The 18,619-nt window shown below is 53.7% G+C and overlaps 7 protein-coding genes across 7 annotated transcripts; 4 read left to right on the forward strand and 3 right to left on the reverse strand.

The window, feature by feature from the left end:
• Positions 1-137: 137 nt before the first annotated feature.
• CKM354_000586500 (uncharacterized protein) lies at positions 138-1,067 on the reverse strand (the record flags this gene model as incomplete). Its single annotated transcript, XM_044801157.1, has 3 exons — positions 138-228; positions 294-606; positions 698-1,067. 3 exons carry the CDS (start codon positions 1,065-1,067, stop codon positions 138-140), a joined length of 774 nt encoding a protein of 257 aa, XP_044657092.1.
• Positions 1,068-1,823: 756 nt separating this feature from the next.
• Positions 1,824-4,021, forward strand: CKM354_000586600 (uncharacterized protein; the record flags this gene model as incomplete). The annotated part of the gene is made up of 4 exons (XM_044801158.1): positions 1,824-2,124; positions 2,196-2,576; positions 2,647-3,010; positions 3,061-4,021. 4 exons carry the CDS (start codon positions 1,824-1,826, stop codon positions 4,019-4,021), a joined length of 2,007 nt encoding a protein of 668 aa, XP_044657093.1.
• Positions 4,022-4,502: 481 nt separating this feature from the next.
• CKM354_000586700 (uncharacterized protein) lies at positions 4,503-5,882 on the forward strand (the record flags this gene model as incomplete). Its single annotated transcript, XM_044801159.1, has 2 exons — positions 4,503-5,627; positions 5,679-5,882. The coding sequence occupies 2 exons, from the start codon at positions 4,503-4,505 to the stop codon at positions 5,880-5,882; spliced, it is 1,329 nt and encodes a 442-aa protein (XP_044657094.1).
• A 691-nt stretch (positions 5,883-6,573) lies between these two features.
• On the forward strand, positions 6,574-9,405 carry CKM354_000586800 (uncharacterized protein; the record flags this gene model as incomplete). Its single annotated transcript, XM_044801160.1, has 2 exons — positions 6,574-9,098; positions 9,150-9,405. The coding sequence occupies 2 exons, from the start codon at positions 6,574-6,576 to the stop codon at positions 9,403-9,405; spliced, it is 2,781 nt and encodes a 926-aa protein (XP_044657095.1).
• A 418-nt stretch (positions 9,406-9,823) lies between these two features.
• On the forward strand, positions 9,824-11,323 carry CKM354_000586900 (uncharacterized protein; the record flags this gene model as incomplete). Its single annotated transcript, XM_044801161.1, has 1 exon — positions 9,824-11,323. The coding sequence occupies one exon, from the start codon at positions 9,824-9,826 to the stop codon at positions 11,321-11,323; it is 1,500 nt and encodes a 499-aa protein (XP_044657096.1).
• Positions 11,324-13,545: 2,222 nt separating this feature from the next.
• Positions 13,546-16,293, reverse strand: CKM354_000587000 (uncharacterized protein; the record flags this gene model as incomplete). The annotated part of the gene is made up of 1 exon (XM_044801162.1): positions 13,546-16,293. One exon carries the CDS (start codon positions 16,291-16,293, stop codon positions 13,546-13,548), a length of 2,748 nt encoding a protein of 915 aa, XP_044657097.1.
• A 161-nt stretch (positions 16,294-16,454) lies between these two features.
• On the reverse strand, positions 16,455-17,540 carry CKM354_000587100 (uncharacterized protein; the record flags this gene model as incomplete). The annotated part of the gene is made up of 4 exons (XM_044801163.1): positions 16,455-16,520; positions 16,571-17,259; positions 17,326-17,420; positions 17,491-17,540. 4 exons carry the CDS (start codon positions 17,538-17,540, stop codon positions 16,455-16,457), a joined length of 900 nt encoding a protein of 299 aa, XP_044657098.1.
• Positions 17,541-18,619: the final 1,079 nt, after the last annotated feature.

An 18,619-nucleotide genomic window follows, 5' to 3' on the forward strand; every position in this document is an offset into this window, starting at 1 on the left:
CAATCTCTCTATCCAAACTCTATACTACCCGACATGCGCAATGACTCAAGATGTGCCGACCCCGGCTGTGGCTGCCACCACTCCATTGCCCTGCCCCTGATCAGCAGCTGCTCATTGCGCCCAAACACGAGGAGACACTAGGCGGGATTATAGTCCATCTCTATGCGCAGGATCTTGAAGACTGCGTCATTTACGGGCGGTCCAGCTGTGAAGTAAGGGTCGCCGTTCCTGCAGCCACAATCATCAGCATCGGCTTTAACGTCCTCACAATATGAGAAATGGGATCTACTCACACCCAGGAATTCCACAGCCAACTGCCACCGACGGTTGGCACATAGTCCGTAAGCGTTTGCTGTTTCACGCCATCCAGATAGAACTCCACGGCATCTTCTGTCCAATCCAAGCGATACTCGTGTACTGCCGATGTAGCATCTGCCGGCGCTCTTCCAGAGACAGTCAATGCATCAGTGTTACCACTCGGTCCTTGGTTCGTATACAAGAGAACCCTCGACCCATTGGAGCTGAACTGCTGGTTTGCGAATGATTCTGGGTCACTAATCCATTCGATGTCGGTTTCTTGGTTGTAGTCTTTGTACATGAACATGCCTGTTTCGATAATTCAGCAAGAGTAACAGGTCCGTCCTGAACGTTTACACGGAACGCATCATCGGGTGGGTCAATGAACGAAGTAACCTACCATTACACACACCCGGCTCCTCACTCAAGATCGCGTACGTCTTCACGGAAGCATATTTGACTTCAAACGTTGTCCCCACTTCTGCACAACTGATCGGTCCTCTCCCTCCATCTGTTGGTTTCTGTCCTCCTGGGACGCGGAGTTCGAGGAAGCCATCTCGAACGACAACGTTCTTTTCCTCGAATATGCGATCGTATTTTGCGTTCGGATTGGAATCTTCGTACACTGGCCATGTGGAAGGCGTCAATTCTGGCGGAAGGGCGCTGCCTGTAAATGTGAAGGTCTTTGATTGCGAGAAAGTCTGCGCCATCGCAATCGTTATGAGCGACGAGCCAGCTATGAGGGCGAAGAGGGAATGTGGGGTAGGCATGATTGTCTAGACCCTTGAGTGGCTATAGCATATGCTTTGAAAGACTACACGAGCGAGGGTGACGATCTACAGAGACATAAATACTGCGATACATCTCTCTCGCTTGCGACTATGTGATCCTCTTTTGGACAGCGAAGGAAGAAACATACAATCCTACAGGATCATTGTCTCCATAGTCCAACTTCTACCAAGAAGCCGCTGTCCTTCTCAGATTGGAGAAATGACCCACTTAAGATGCAGAAGCAAATGGGCGAGGGGAGACTAAAACTCTGGGCGGGTCGAAAATAGGTGCTGTTCTGTGAAGCGATACGAATCGGGTGCAGTAGCGCCGAGTGGTCAATGTCTTCTCCATCACTATTTGGACAACTCGTCTTCCAAGCCTTCATGCAGTCACTTCACATCTTGTTAAGCGATGATCTCGAGCTGGTATGTTGAGTACCTCTAGAGAGATGGGCATCGCGACATGGCGTGTGGAGAAGCAGGAGAATTCGGGATGACTCAGCCTCCTTCGACTTCGCCTCTCAACTGCACCTTCTTCGAGATACCGCAACCGCATTGACTTGTGCTCAAGAAAGTGCGATTGTTTTACACTTTCGATAGGCACCCACGAAGGCTGAGAGTAGCAGCAGCCTTGACAGTGAGTCAGATCTCTCCCTTCTCAGATACTCAGCACAAAGGTTCAACACATCGGCCACTGTGCCATCATTTGCAAGCATCAGCACACTTCTCGGAACAACACAGAATACGTCCGAAACCATGGCGGTGCTTCAAGATAACGATCAGTATTGGGTCGGACTCGAACTGCACGTTCGCGCTTTTGCGAAGAGGCTTGACTGCACCTATCTCTCTTACCCTCTAGGCTCGAAGAAACCAATGCAGCAGCCGAGACCGAGTCTACCGACCGACAAGTATCTCTACATGTCATTACCACACGCGATAGGCATCGTTCCGCCAGTGGAGACTTACAGCCTGATCGCGGTGGCAACCATGAGCGCGAAAACGTTTTTCGAATATGCCGTGGAGAAGCTGGGCATAGATCTCGCAACACCTCCTACAGGTCGGTCAGCGCGAGTGGGATTCGACTTCATCGCCATCTGTCTGAGCTGATCTAGAACTGACAAGAAGTAGATGACGATGAGCACCTCCTCATCGAGCTCGAAAACCCTCTGCCACAGAAGAAAGACGAGGAATGTCGCATTATTTGCGAGCTTCACTACTGCAGAATCACTCACGAATACAGTCAACATCTTTCCGCGCCAGAAAATATTCCCCTAGCCGACTGGCCTTTCAACACAGATTTGCTGGCGCAGCTGCACGATACCAGATACATGATCAAGAAGGTCCGTGGACTGGATATTACCGCAGACTCAGCGCAACTCTATGCGCCGAGCTCCGCAGAATATCGTGCTTGTGTTCACCAACTCATGATGTGGGCCTTCTACCGGGGCATACTCTGCCCGCGTCTCCAATTGCTAACAAGCGAGATGATCCTGTTCTGTGTTGATCGAGGTAAGTCCTTTCTCGAGACATAGCTCATCATCTGCATGCGACCCGGCGGTCATTAGCTGACTGCAAACAGGCTATGCAGAGTTGGACATCAGGGAATCAGATAAAACCATGGTCAAGGCAACGGTCACAACGCTGCTTGAAAGATGCATGTATCCACTCGTCCTCGGTGCGAACACAAAGTCGGCACAGCTGTTCCTGCCAACCCCTTCAGGACGCATTCTGGGGTGTTCCTCCATTAGCAAGGACAGCTCCCCTGTAGCAACCCATAGCATCAAGCGAGCCATCACAGAAGATATGATATCTGTGGAAACGGTCGCCCGGAGTACCAGAGAAGGTTTTGGGTTGTTTCGAAGGGCTTACAGCATGTACCTCAAGATCACCCTACGCTACTGGAACTATGCAACCGGTGAGAGGCTTGAAATGCAGTTTTATCAGTAAGCCTATGGTCATGGCAAAAGGTGTATCTTCCGCTGACTTGAAGCAGAGTTCTGTTGCTGATACAGGACGAATTGATGGACATCTTCCAAGCCCCTATCATTTCTCATATCTGGCCGTTCAACATGGTCTTGCCGCAGGATGTACCCGAGGATGAGGGCTGGGTCTCTTTCGTTGGAATCGAGGAAGATTTTCTCAACAGCCGCAGAGGGTTCCGCGGTTCTCTGAGCACCATTCTGAACGAGAACGCGATACAACGACTGAACGACGCCTGTATGAATCACCCAGTATTGAAAAGTGCAGAGACCAGTCTAGAGATCGAACTGTATTCACAAGAAGGGTTATTCGGCCGATCCGAGCTTGATGTCCATTCCGATCGCAAAGAGGGTATGGACTTCAAGGCGATATTGGGCGAGGAACGCATGGCAACCATCAACTTGGACTTAAGCGAGACCATGGAGGAATTTCTGATGGAAGCGGATGAGGACAAGCGAGCTAACCCGGCGAGACCGTCCACCCCGGTAGGAGTAACACCAACAAATGCTGGACCAGCTAAGGTAGCGGCGAGAACAGAACCTATCCCGCAGGACAGACGTCCCGATAGTTTCAGGACACTTGCCAGAGAGCAACTGAAGGCGGAAGCCGCAATGCGGCGATTGATAAGAGGCGGAGATGATCCAGCAGCCGCGAGCGACGACGAATCGCCTCCTGTCAAAGAATCGAGTCAACGTCCTCCACCGAGTGGCGCTCCTTCTGACCGTTTCCGCTCTGCTAGTCAGGCGATGCAGCGCCTCAAATGGGATCGCAAACATCAAGCCATAGAATATGAAGTCGGATACGTGGATCGCTTTGATGGAATGATGTGGAAGCGGCTAGATCAATGGCAGACACATACGGAGGAAGAGGACTTCATTCCGGAGCATCGCATCTGGATCATTCGACGAGTAAGAGGTCATGCCATGGTCTGGGACAGGGAGAAGAGGATTGATCGCACTGGAGAGGATCTTTGAGACAAATGATGAAGTGAATGGGCTTCAGGGAGGCATCCACCATCATGCATGCACAAGTGAAGCGTCCATCAATTAATGATCGGATGTCAGCAGATCGCGGATTTGTAGACTTTCGGTTGAAGATGTTGCATTGTTGAGTGATCAAGCCATAGCGATGAATCGGTCAAGCAACTCAGGTAAACTTCGATCACAAACGTCTCCTCATGTCGTCCCTCTGATGTCGCTTCCGAATCGCTTCCGAAAAAGCCAAGTCCATTCACAGGCACGTCTGTGCACTCACGAACGCGGATCGCGTCCGCGCAACCTCGGCCATGACGCTTCCGCAAGCTCACTTGACCTTTGACCCGTGGCTAACCATTCCAGTATAGCTTGTCAACCTTCTGCAGCCTCCTCTACTCTGTTCTGCGTTGATCCTGCGAAATAGCCTAGGTAGTAGCAGCAAGCCTCGCCAGCACTTTCTCCCTTTCCCTCTTCGTTCACAATGTCTTCACCTCTCCTCCGCCGTTCCCTCCAAACTCTGTCCAGCAGATCCGCCACAATGTCCTCGACACCAGCACAACGACTACAGGCCGTCCAACGGCAATTCAGCGTTTCCACGCGACGACCGAAAGAGATTCAAGACGCCTATATTCTGTCCGCAGTCCGAACGCCAACTGCACTCTTCAATGGCTCTTTCTCGTCTGTCTCTGCACCTGAATTGGGCGCGACAGCGATCAAAGAAGCGTTAAAACGATCCGATGTACCCGCCGAAAAGATCACGTCCGTATACATGGGCAACGTCATGCAAGCTGCTGTCGGCCAAGCACCCGCTCGTCAAGCCACCATATTCGCTGGGCTGTCACCTTCAGTAGAGGCAACAACGATCAACAAAGTGTGCGCTTCGGGACTTAAAGCTGTGTCGATTGCCGCGCAGCAAATTGAGCTGGGACAAGAGGAGGCTGTTGTCGCAGGCGGAATGGAGAATATGTCAAGAGTGCCGTATTATACCGCTCGAGGACCACAATTACCGGCTTTCGGAAACGTCACGGCCGAGGATGGCTTGATTAAGGACGGATTGTGGGACGTTTACAACCAAATTCACATGGGCAATTGTGCGGAAAATACGGCGAAGAAGTATGAGATTAGCCGGGAACAGCAGGACGAGTATGCCATTGAGAGCTTTAAGCGGGCAGGTGAGGCGTGGAAGGCGGGGCTCTTCAAGGATGAGGTCGTGCCGGTGACAGTGAAGGGCAAGAAGGGCGATACTGTGATTTCAGAAGATGAGGGCTACGGGAGGTTAAAGCTGGACAAGGTTGCTACTTTGAAGCCAGCATTCGATCGCAGTGGGAAGGGAACTGTTACTGCGGCAAACAGCTCAAGTATGAACGATGGAGCTTCAGCGTTGATCGTGGCAAACAAGGAGTTGGCGAAGCAATACGGCAAGGGAAAGAGAGTGCTTGCGAAGATTGTAGCATACGCAGACGCCGCTGTGGACCCCATCGATTTCCCAATCGCGCCTGCGAAGGTCGTGCCAATTGTGCTCGAGCGTGCTGGTATCACGAAGGAGCAGGTCAAGGTGTGGGAGTTCAACGAGGCCTTCGCGGCTGTGATCAAGGCGAATGCTAAGGTGAGTCTTGGTTGAGGATCTTTCTCGTTCGGCGTACTGACTGAAATACAGATTCTTGGACTTGGTTCCGATAATGTCAACCCTCGCGGCGGTGCCATCTCGCTCGGCCATGCACTCGGCAGCTCCGGATCAAGAATCATGGTCACTCTGCTGCACCAGCTGAAGAAGGGTGAGTACGGATGCGCGGCCATTTGCAATGGTGGAGGAGCTGCTAGCGCCATGGTCGTCCAAATAGTCGACGCAGACGAGCTGTAATCGACTCGTAGATAGTCAGCCATGTATAACGAAGCTATGCCTTGAATGCCATAGTCGAGATCCAGCCAGAATCATGGCAGGATGCTGCCGCCTGCTCATATCGTCTGTGTACCTGCAGGTCACTGGTGGTTACCAGGGTCTATGCATTAGTTTAAGGTTGGAGATGTGCAAGGTTGCCTCCCGATGGCTCAACGATGACTGCACTGTTTCAGCAGACTGTAGCCATCCACATTATCTGACTGCCTGCTCACGGAGTTTGTCGTCAGAGGTCGAAGACAAGTGAATGCGACCGTGCTGGAGCCAAGTTGAGCCTTCGAGTGCTGCGCACGTGCGATAGCGCGCGGGAAATCCGCGTCGGGCGTCTCCTTGTTGATCCTGTGGTGAAACATACCAGCACGCTGCTCACGCTCTCCTGCGGGCCAGTCGACCACGCCTATTCCGCACACCAACCTCACCTCTGGAGGGTCGCACGAGCCGGTCTCCGGGTCTCGCGCATTCAGTAGCAATACGGACAACTCCATTGGCGCCGTGGAGAATTCAGCGGGGGACGAACGAGGCACGAATTGAACGTGTGGGGGCAGGGAGACGAGGCACGAGGCGGTCTGTTCGAGGCGCGCAAATTGGTGCCTGACAGCACTACGGACACGATCGACGGCGACAACGCGCTCGAGGCGCGTCCGGAACACCCACCATGTCTTCCACGTCCAACACGATCAAGGTGGTCGCCCGCTTTCGGCCCGCCAACAAAGTCGAGCAGAGCAATCAGGCTGTGTCCATTGTCGAATTCCCTAGCGAGGACTCAGTGACAATCGACTCTCAGGAAGCCAGCGGCAAGCCGACGTACACCTTCGACCGCGTTTTCCCTGTCGGCACTGCCCAGCATGAGATCTTTGATTACTCGATCAAGAGCACGGTGGACGATGTACTGGCTGGCTACAATGGCACAGTGTTCGCGTATGGTCAGACGGGGTCTGGAAAGACGTATACCATGATGGGCGCTGGAGACTTGCATGATCCGGACACGAAGGGTATCATCCCGCGCATCGTGGAGCAGATCTTCACCAAGATCATGGAGAGTGACAGCACAATTGAGTTTACGGTCAAGACCAGTTACATGGAAATCTACATGGAGAAGATTCGCGATCTGCTGGTGCCGCAGAATGATAACTTGCCTGTGCACGAAGACAAGCAAAAGGGCATATACGTCAAAGGCCTGCACGAGTTTTACGTCGGCTCCGTGGACGAAGTGTACACTGTTCTGGAGAGAGGTGGACAAGCTCGTGCCGTCGCGTCGACAAACATGAACCAGGAGTCTTCGCGATCACACTCGATTTTCGTGATCGAGGTTACGCAGAAGAACGTCGAAACAGGATCCGCACGGTCTGGTCGCCTGTACCTTGTGGATCTAGCAGGTTCGGAGAAGGTGGGAAAGACGGGTGCAAGTGGTCAGACACTGGAAGAGGCAAAGAAGATCAACAAATCGCTCTCTGCACTTGGAATGGTCATTAACGCACTCGCTGAAGGAAAGAGCCAGCACATTCCTTACCGTGACAGTAAGCTTACGAGAATTTTGCAAGAGTCGCTTGGTGGTAACTCTCGAACGACACTCATCATCAATGCTTCGCCCATGTCCTACAACGACGCGGAAACAATTGGAACAATGCGGTTTGGTGAGCGTGCCAAAACGATCAAACAGAAGGCCAAGATCAACGAAGAACTTTCTCCTGCTCAGCTCAAGGCCATGCTCAAGAAGACGCAATCCCAGGTCACCACTTTCACTGCATATATTCAATCATTGGAGGGCGAGGTTGTTCAATGGAGAAAGGGAGAACCAGTGCCAAAGGAGAAATGGATCCAGCCACTTGGTGCTGGTTTCGTCGCCGAAGCGCCTCCACGCTCGCAAACTCCTACTAGCAGGGTGAAGAGCCAGGACGGTTTTGGCACTCCCAGACCTGAGAGCCGGGCCGAGCTCGAACGAGCAGGAACACCTAGCTTGGTGCTTGAGAAGGACGAGCGTGAAGAGTTCTTGAAGCGCGAGAACGATCTGCAAGACCAACTTGCCGAGAAGGAGCGAGAATTGGAGGCTGCTCAGCAAGCTGCGCGATCTGCGCAAGAACAACTCAAGGAAAGCCGAGCATCCCAGTCAGAGCTTCAGCGTAGCAACGAGAAGCTCTCGGCGGAAGTGGAAACTCAGAAGAGAGATATCGAGAGGATCGACTTCGAGACCAAGGAGGCTAGCATAACCATGGACTCATTACGGGATGCCAATGCGGAGCTCACAGCAGAACTGGACAGCCTCAAGTCTGAGCTTCTCGATGCACGAATGTCTGCCAAGGAGTCTTCTGCTCTTCTGGATGAGAAGGAGAGACTCAAGAAGGAGCGCATGGCGCAGATGATGGCCACATTTGACCTTGGGGACGGTCTTATGTCACAGAACGAGATGGCTGTTGCGGAGATGGTTCAGCAAGTGCAAAGCCTGCTCGAAATTGCTGACAGCGGCGAGAGTGTCGCCGCAGATCAATTCCACAGCCTCAAGGACAAACTGCTCGAGCTACAAGGCCAGATCCGACAAGCAGATATCAGCGCCAATGGGCACGCAGACAGCGCGCAGATGGCCGTCCTCGAACAGAAGCTTTCGCAGCTTCATCGCGAGCACCAGGACTTGCTCGAGCGCAACTTATCCGAGGCTGATGTCGAGGAGCTGAAGGAGAAATACTCCAAGAAATTGGCCGAGCAGAATGGTAGCGCTCAATCCGCTGAAGCACATGAGATGCTGTCTCGCCAACAAGAAGAGAACACCCGCCTTCGCAATGAAGTCGAAGCTCTGCGCAAGCAGGCTCTGAATGGTGCCAATGGCTCCACCCTAGGCAAGCAGCTTGCAGACTTCGATGCCATCAAGAAGTCCCTTATGCGAGATCTTCAGAACCGCTGCGAGCGTGTTGTTGAGTTGGAGATCAGCTTGGACAGCACACGCGAGCAGTACAACTCAATTCTGCGAAGCAGCAACTCCAAGGCACAGCAAAAGAAGCTGGCGTTCCTCGAGCGCAACTTGGAACAATTGACGATCGTGCAGCGACAACTTGTAGAGCAGAACACACAGCTCAAGAAGGAAGTCGCCATTGCCGAGCGGAAATTGGTTGCTCGTGGTGAGCGTATTCGTGGTCTGGAGGGTCTCGTCCAGGAGAGCCAGGAGAAGCTCATGCTTGCTAACCACAAGTACGTTAATTCCTCAAACAGTGGAGTCGATCATTTGCTAACATGTTCTAGGTTTGAATCGCAACTCATGGCTGTCAAGGAACGCCTCGAAGCTGCCAAGTCTGGCTCAACTCGTGGCCTACCCAACTCACCTGCTCCATCAAATTTCGCGAACAACCCATTCGGCCGGATAGCTAAACCTCTGCGGGGCGGTGGTGGCGGTGGAGATGGACCGTCTCTCGCACCCACATATGCAGGTCTTCAGCAAGCGAATTCAGAGGGCAGCGGCGGCAAGCGCAGCAGCTGGTTCTTCAGCCAACGATCGTGAGACAGACAGCCCGTAATGCAGGTTCAGTGAGTGGGCAGCGGAAATGGATGGCTATGATGTGTGTGTGTGTAGAAAAGACGGAGGATGCCAACGACGAATTGACACGATATCGAGGAAGAATGCATACACTATGGGAAATATGTTTTATCGCTTGCCGCTGCTCTGCTTTGAAGTGCAGCACACGATACCCTGGGTGCTTTTTGATGGAGACGTACGGAGCTCCTTTGGAGGAGTTGTTAGAAGGTACGAAGGTAGACGGCGTCTGTATGTGCAATGGCTTTGAATACCGTCAACTTATGTCTACCTGCCTCGCGAACTCAAGGTCTCGTGATCGCGCGCTGAAGTTCGCGTTGGAAGAGGAAAGTCGTGCCGATCATCACGGACTTCCGTCTTGCAGCTCTCTCTCGCATCGACATCAATGTCCGTGTCGCACATTTGCGCGCGCTGTCGCCGCGACTTACTGAAGAAAGCAGTGCGCGAGACTACCACACGCAGAGCATATACCCGGCCTTCCTTCGCTCCCAAGCCAACGCTCGACATCAAGCACATCCGCAACAATCCAGGACTCTACGAGCAGAATTGCATCGACCGTAACTATGCGCCTTTCGCGAAAAATGGCTGGAGGACATTGGAATTGCACGAAAGGTTGAGAAAACAGCAAGATGATATCGTTGCTTCGCGGCAGAGGAATAATGCCATTGGGAAAGAACTCGGACGACATGCTGCCCAAGGTGGAGACGAAGCTGGAAAGAAAGCTCTACTTGAAGAGGCGAAGGCATTGAAAACGAAGCTTGCTAGTCATGAGGCGGACGAAAAGGCCATGCAAGAAGAGATGGAGAAGTTGGCACTGGAATTGCCAAATTTGAGCTCTTTGGATACGCCTGTGGGAGAGGAGCCGCGACTTCGCGGTGTCATAGGGGAGAAGGCAACAATGAATCCAAAAGCAAAAAGCCATGTGGATATTGGGAAAGAGCTTGATATTCTCGATTTCGAGGCTAGTGCGACGACGAGCGGGTGGGGATGGTATTTCCTCAAGAATGAAGCTGCACTGCTGGAGCAGGCTCTCATTCAGTATGCGTTGTCGGTGGCTATGAAACGAGGCTGGAAAATCATGACACCTCCGAGTCTGGTATACTCGCATATCGCCAGTGCGTGTGGATTCATGCCGAGGGACCAGAATGGCGAGACGCAAATCTACAACATCGAGCAGCATGGGCATGGACAGAGCAAGAGTGAGGACAAGCCGAGTTTGGTGTTGGCAGGTACGGCAGAAATTCCTTTCGCGGGATCTCAGGCAAACAGGACGCTTCGTGCGGAAGATCTGCCGTTAAAAGTTATTGGTCCTTCACGTTGCTATCGTGCTGAAGCCGGCGCGAGAGGCGTGGATACGAAAGGTCTGTATCGCGTACACGAATTCACGAAGGTCGAGATGTTTGCCTGGACTTTACCACCCAAGGATCACGAGTCAGACCGTTTTGGGGATGTGGAGGTATCAGAGGCGGAAGAGGTCTTTGAGGAAATGCTAGAGATTCAAACGGAGATCCTTACCTCCCTCGGCCTACACGCAAAAGTCCTCGAAATGCCTACTGCGGATCTGGGGGCGAGCGCCACACGGAAGATTGATATTGAAGCTTTCTTTCCTTCGCGGGGTGGAATAAATGAAGGCTATGGAGAGGTCACGTCTGCTTCGATATGCACAGATTACCAGTCAAGACGACTCGGAACCAGAGCGAAGCTCGATGGCAAGCTTTTGTGGCCACATACCGTCAACGGGACTGCGATGGCGATACCGAGGATATTGGCTTGCATACTTGAGAACCACTGGGAGGAGGAAAGGGGAGCCGTCGTCGTACCAGAGGTCTTGAGGAGATACATGCCTGAGGGACTGGAGGCCATCGAAGCAAAGAAGACAGATTGAGAGGCTGTCGGAAGGCCGCTCCTCCACTGCAACGAGGTGTCATGCGTGTGGCGCACATGCGAGTCAATGCAACTGCCAACCTCAAAAAACGAACACGACGGTCATCGCGCCATTGCACAAGAGGCCGCAGCTCAATCAATAGCAGTCATTCCTGGTCATCTGGTCTGCTGTGCATCGTCAATCCGAAATGATGCTCTCAGCGCAAGCAGCCATCCGCCGGCTTCAGGCGTCACCGCCGACACCCGCCGGTCCACCGCAGACCGCTCCTCTAGTGCCACCTCATCGACAGTCCGCGGCACGGAAGAGGCAACGAATCTCATACAACGCTCACCGAACTCTCGCATCGTGTGATCCCATCACGTAACAAGCGCTAGAGAATGGAAGACAAGCGCGCAACGAGCTCTTCATGTACGACGCCAACGTCCGATCGACGTACAGACCGCTTCTCTTGCCCTCACTGCGATGCTTGTCCTTGTCTTGTCTTGCGTTGTCTCGCATTGGGCGCGCAATCGAATATATTGGCATCGATCCGATTGCACGCGCGTAGCTTCCGTGGTCGATCTCACATGGCATCTTTGACCGCAAAAAATATGGTTCATTCCGCTCTTTCTGCGTCGCTCGTGCCTCGTGCGACACCATTCCGGCACTGCGAACCGTCTTTCCGCCGCACACAGCGTATCCGGGTTATCGAAAAACGTCGTGCGAGTTGACACTGCGTCGAAGGCAGCGGCGGCGGCGTCTACGCTGCTCCATGAACCTGGTATTGCGCATGTACGTCGGTCGTCGTCCCGAGCGGCTCTGGACCGGAACACAGGCGGTTATTCGGTAATGTCGTGGAAACTTTCAGATCTCCTTTCCGCTCGAGGCGAAGACATTGGTTTGTGTAGGATTTACAAGTTTTCCCCCAAAATCCATGGACCTATCTATTTGAATCCATTTTTCTCTCCCACCGCCGCCGCGGCTGTTTTGTCTCTTCGGACCCCGGATGTGTATCAGACTCATCACACACACACACGCGCGGATAAGTAGTAACCGACTCCATTGCGCTAGCTAGCACTAAACCACCAGGGTCGGAAAGAAGTGTAGCATTGGTGCGACATGGTCAGGAATTTACATCCGACACAAGCGCGCGGCGACTAGGAAGGTATCGCGGACTTGCATGTCTAGCTCTGGGCCAGGGCAGCATGCGGAGATCATTAAACGATGATTTGGAAAGAATGTGGTATGTTTTCCGCGAACTGGGATCAGTCGCAGTAGTACACCGCACCGACTTTAGTCCTGGCTTACTGGGTCACGCGAGACGAGAATGCAATGTCAAGGAGAAAACGCTGCATGCTTGTCGGTCAGCACAACATGGTTGAGAAAAACTTGGGGATCTGTGTTATGGATTTCTCTCAGCTTCGGTTCCAAGTGTTTGGAATTTTGATCCTAGGTTTGGGGCTTGGTTGCTTGCAGGCCTTGCATGTCTCCACTGCTTGAACGTCAACCATGCCATGGCATACTTGCATATGCGTACATATGTGGAGAGATTCTTCCAATTTCTATGTATCTTTCCGACCAGATGTCGTGTCACGTCGGACAGGAAGATGGGGTTACTGATTTGAGAATGTGGGCCTTGCATATGCCTTGCGATACTGTTGTGCGCCCAGAGCCAAAGAGTTGGAAGTTGGGATGTCGCAGTTTACCGGGAATTGTCTTCGATCCTTGCATCTTGCAAGTGGACACTGTGTTACGGACTGCTGTGTCGCACTCTGTCTGCGATGCAACGGAAATGAGGCGAGTGAGGATGCGTGATGTCGGTGAAACGACGAACGAGGACTGAGTGCGATGAAGGCAATTGGTCGTCTAGTACAAACCAAACCTAGTGAATGCAAGCTCCATCGATGAAACGTTACGGAGACAAGCCTTGGAAAATCTTCGGTGCGGCGGCAACATTGCCTCGGAACATCTTCCGGAATTCTATTGATCGATCGCTAGCATGTTGGCGAATACATTCATGATGCACTGATGGGCCCAGGATCCCAAATTTCAAAATGCCATGTGGATGCTCGTCGCGGGATCCATGCATGATGCTGCCACAGCCTACAGTACGCTGTCTGCTTGCTTGCCCCGGTTGGGTCTGCCCATGACTATCGATGCGTTGATGTCTTGCTGCAACTCCCCATCAATGCCTGCCGCGTCCGATGGTGCTAGTACAGGATGCCGCGTCTATGTAAGCGCGATCAGAGCCAAGGAGCGGTACCGTGCGTCTGCTTATCGTCCAATTTGCAGGCCTTCAAAGTCTCAGCACCGATGCTCCGTTTGTTGGCAAGCGCCGTTTCGCGGAGAGCTTTGAGGTCTTCGTCAGTGGCCTCTAATTGGTGAAGGCTCTCGCCGGACATAGCGATCAGCATCTTGTCTATTGGAAGTGAGTCCCTTCGGAGGTGCTGCCATAGTCTATGGGCGGTATCGTTAGCATCGCTAGGTGTGCCTTCACGGCTTCCTCGCAGATCTAATGCGAACTGACCGGGAGCGCCGGTCCTCTCCGGAGCTGCGATAAGTCGCGAAGCCGTCATTGCAGAAGTGGATGTGGAACGGGGCAGTTGATCTTGGCGAAGCTGAAGAGGGAGGGCTGTAGTAGATGCTGTCCGGGTGACACTTCGTTCGCCGTGTGATCTATCTGTACCGGCTTGAGCTGCATCTGTGACAACGACTATTGGGCCGGGACCCGCATTGGCTTGGTTGGTGTAAGCAGGTGCGATGCTACTTTGCAAGTCATCGTACAAGTGCTGCACGACTGGCGATTTCGTGAGCTCCCAGCGTGAGATGGCATTGAGCGCTTTGGCAGCTGAGTAGTGCATGATCAGAAAGTGAGCAAGTTTTGCGTTGACACGTTCGGAAGACAAGCCAGCGACAGCTGATGTCACGAGGCTCCATCGAGACTCTGTCTTCGGGCGTCGCATGCTGCAAATCTGTCGCACCGTGACGACATTGTCTGTTGGAAATATGGTGTGCCGGTAGCGCGCTTCGACGTGCAAGAAGTTGGTCTCGAGGGTCCCGACAATGCTTTCAAGCTCAGTGAACAGCGAATCCTGATCGCCCTCGGCCGCGGCATTAGGCGGCGTATCGATGCTAGGCAAGGAGACTCTGATGAACAACGAGCAGCGTTGTCCCAGTCGTAGGCCTTTGGTAGCTTTGTCGCCCACAACTTCGAGGACTCGAGCACGATCCATAGCTTTGTAGCACAGTCGTAGACTGGGTATGCTGCCATATTGACATCCATGCCTAATATCCCGACACACATTGTCTAGCGTATGAGTCGAAATTTCTCCTTCGCTTGGAATATCCAGTGACCAGGTACGAACGTCGTGAGTGGCCGCCACTGGCCGTTCTGAAGGCAGCAGTCCAATCTTGAGTGTGTGAGACGGCCACTGCATGGACTCCTGCACTGCTTGCGCCAAGTAAACAGGCGACTTTGAAAGCACGAAGCAATGGATGCAGTTTTGACGAACTCCTTGCTTCGCAATATCTTTCAATGCTAGTTGGATGGGTTGATCTTCAACCACATTCGGCAGATCGCTTCGTGCCGTTGATGGCGCTAGACCAAGTCTTTCCAGCAGAGCTGAGACCTTTGGCGCTTGAAGGGGATGGATCTGGGCGCAGGTACAGCTGATCGTGCAAGAATTTAGTTGACGTGAAGTAGCGAGCAAGACTGCCAGACGATCGCCGTCGTGCTCGAGACGGGAACAAAGCTCGACGATACACTGCTGAGTCATGCTGGCGTATTCCTTGAGCGTCTCGCAACAAATAATCATGATCATATCGATCGAGTTCCTGGAGGATTTGGTATTGTCAGCGCTGTTATTGGAGTAAGGCTCCAATTCCCGTGTGCGCACGGTGGTCTCCACAGCCACCCAGACGCTCTTCGAGGTGCCAAAGTCAACGGCGTCTGTGTCTACCAAGATGTTCATGTCAATATATGGGCTGACATAGTGGACGGTCGGCTTCTTGTAGTCCTCAGGTCCTCCGGCGGCCCTTGCACTCGCCTTTGGGGTTGGTTCAGTGACAGGGGATGACTGATTGGCAGAGGGAGATGCGAAACGAGAAGATGTTTTTCTAGAGCCATTCATGTACCCCGAAGGAGGTGTAAATGTGACACCAGAAACCATCAGCTCGTCAGTCGCAATGCTTGATCCAGTGAACGAGCGTTGTGGTGTCAAAGACTCAGACTCATCGTCTGTCTCCGTGTCGAAGCTCTCCCGACTGATTTCAAAGCTCTGCAGCTGTCGCTGCTGCTCACTACCAGTCTTGCGCCTGCCGGACAACCGACGCATGAGGCTATTGTCATTGTCTAGAGCTTTGTGACCATTCGAGCTGCGAGAGCGCACAGCAATACCTTCCTTGACACGTGACAGCACCCGGCGACTGACCGATTTGTGTCGTGCTACCTTGATGGGTATTTGCAGTGGTGGCGACGCCGCCGGCGGCGTACCCTGTGTGTTGCCGCGAGCTTCTGGCAACAGAGTAGATCCGCTCAGGTCATTGTCCATGTTGGATTCATTCTCCCCCACAATATTGCGCTCACTGTCCAAAGTTGTGGCACTTGTGAAGCTTAGTATAGGTGGTAGTACAGCATTGCCCAGGTTGTGCAGCGAAGTGTGCATACAAGGTGGGGCGACATCTCCGTAGATGCTTGAGTACTTGAGGCGCTCGCCCCTCTTTCGGACTCTAAGCGGAGAATCTGTTTGACGACAGGCCGAGTGATCTCGCTGACGAGCTAGTGATGGCTTGCTGTTTGGAGAGAGTAGTCCAAAGGGAGCAGATCTGTAGGCGGCATGTTGCCAGCTCCCGATCCCAAGAGTTGCAGGTATATGGCCAGGAGGAGTTGACCTATCGTCGCCAGGCTTTTCGTTCTTGGGGGGTAGGTTCTCGTCGTTGATTAGCGGGCGCCTGAACAGAATGGCCTCCAGACTCACCTCTTTGTTTGACATGATGATGTTGTGCTTGCTGGCGAGCCTGGACAGCGGTGAGTGGAGTGTGCAAAGCGAGCACTTGTTTGCTGTTGTGTATGAAAGTCGAGGCAAGACCAATTCCAAAAATATTCATGACAGGCGCCACCTGGTGTCTACATGTACAACAAGAGCTCTTGCCGTCAAGACGCCTGCTGGATGGGTGTGATCTGGCTGACTGCTTCCGCGTCCATCTTCTGAAAGCTGATCTGTGATCTGGTGAGTTGAGGATTTCGTGGAGCTGGTGCACCGCACATACCACATCTTTATGGTCACCGCCATACAATGCCGGCTCCGTCTGGGTACTCTGCACGCTTCTTCTCACTCGGTCTTCCCATACTCCCTGCCAATTCCATTCTCCTGGACGTCTTGCACCGCCCGGCTGCTGTCTCGGCGACAGACTCCTCTCGTTGCCAGGCTGGCTGCTCTCACCTGCTGGCTTGGCACCTCGAACTGATGTACCTGCCTTCTTGGATCGGAAACTTTGCCATGCATGCCATGCTCCAGCATTGGAAGCAGCTGCCAGCGGAATCGTGTCAAGCACGTCGTCGGTGTCAAAGACAATGCGCAGATATTGCAACAGCTCGATCACGTGCGGGAACTTGGTCACGCCGGCGTTGAAGCTCTGCGTCGGCGCGGCGTCCGCCTGCTGTGGAGGTGAGCCGGCATCAGTAGTTGGCACAGTCGCGCTTGGGATGACTTGGGTGTCAGTGGCGCCAAACCACTCAGGAAAGCCGTGACGAAGACTGAGGCCGCCGGGTGGCAGGCGGTGCTCGTCGACAGCACTCTGCGTGTCAGCTCCTGCATCTCGGGTGGAGTAGGTGTACGTGGTGAGAGGCGTCACGAGCGGATGGAAGACATCACTTTGGAACGTGACCAGCGGCGGCCTCCGCGGATAGTCGCCGGCGAAGTCGATCTGAAATCGCAGAACGGCGTTGGCATACGGCCCTGTACACGTGGGCATGATGAGCGATCAGGCGAGACGGGCATGAGCGATCAGGCATGCGTGCCTACCTTTGCGGACGAACAGCACGCCCGTCCAGAGCAGTGGCTCTTCGGGAATTGGAGCCACGTAGACGCCCTTGGGGCAGGCGTGTCTGAGGCTGGCGCTATTCCATCGTCAGCAGGAGGCTTGCTACGCCGGGCGCTGGCCGAGACGAGACGAGACGAGCTGCATACAAGTCGACGCACAGCTTCTGCCGCGTCGAGGCAGACGAAAAACGCGACATGGTGATGGAGGGTTCGGTGGCATGCGGCGGCAGGGAAAATAGATCTGTCTGTTTCCTCCGCGCAGCTTCTAGACTGAGTTTAGCCGCGCGACCAGGGTGTGGCGTGCTCCCCTGTTGCAGGCCACATTTTGAGACGAGTTGCAATCCACCGCTGCGGACGACGACCGATTCGAAATGCATTCGCCTAGTCCAATCCTAGTGCTCACACCCCAGATTCAACACTACCGCTGCAGGCTCGTATGGCTGCCCATTGCCGTCTGCAGCGATCGGCTCGTATTGGCGAGCGCCAGTCCACCCGCGAAATAATGTGACTGACACGCGTGGGCGCGACTCGCGATGCACGCAATTTCTGAGTCGCAAGAAAAGATTTGTGCGACGTCAGAGCGTACACGATTGCGCTGACGATGCCGATTCGCCCGCAGCCACCTCACACCGCCTCACAGCGCGACAAAACACGAGACTCGAAGGATTGTGATCATGTGTGCCAGCGCGGCCAGTAAAGTGATCGGTCGCGTTTGCGCCCATCCCCGCGCACGGGATGGCCAATGGTGCGGCGCCTCTGATGACCAAGAGTGCAAGGTCAGCACCGGACTGCTGGCCGACGAAGGAGGGAGATTGTCCCACGCAGCGTGCCGTCTGCCACCCGTGACAATTCAAGACACGCTGTGCGCTGGCAGCGTCACATTGCCATCTCGTCTGCGTTGCATGCCCCCTCTGCGCTGACGAATGACGAGGGGCAGGAAGACGTGCGAATCGCGGCACTGGAGCATGTGTCGGAGGCCAGAAGACAGAAGTGATGAATCGCACGACGACCACGCGAGATGATATATGCTCGTCGATGCAAGCGATTATGCACTTCGGGTGACATCAGCTCTGCATTGACGAATCCCGCAATCCTGGTACCATCCTCCTGCTGCTGCTCATAACGGCTCGACTTTGCCGACACGCCCTGGCCTGGCGGCTCGAATGCGACCAACACCCGCTAACCCACCTACGTGGTACCAATGAGGCTCGCCGTGTTTCTACGTGCTGCCCAGAGTGCCCACTGTGCGCCCACAGCGCACCCAAACTATCCGACG

Source organism: Cercospora kikuchii (genome assembly GCF_019650295.1).
Source record: "Cercospora kikuchii DNA, contig_00003, whole genome shotgun sequence".
Taxonomy (NCBI): Eukaryota; Fungi; Ascomycota; class Dothideomycetes; order Mycosphaerellales; family Mycosphaerellaceae; genus Cercospora; species Cercospora kikuchii.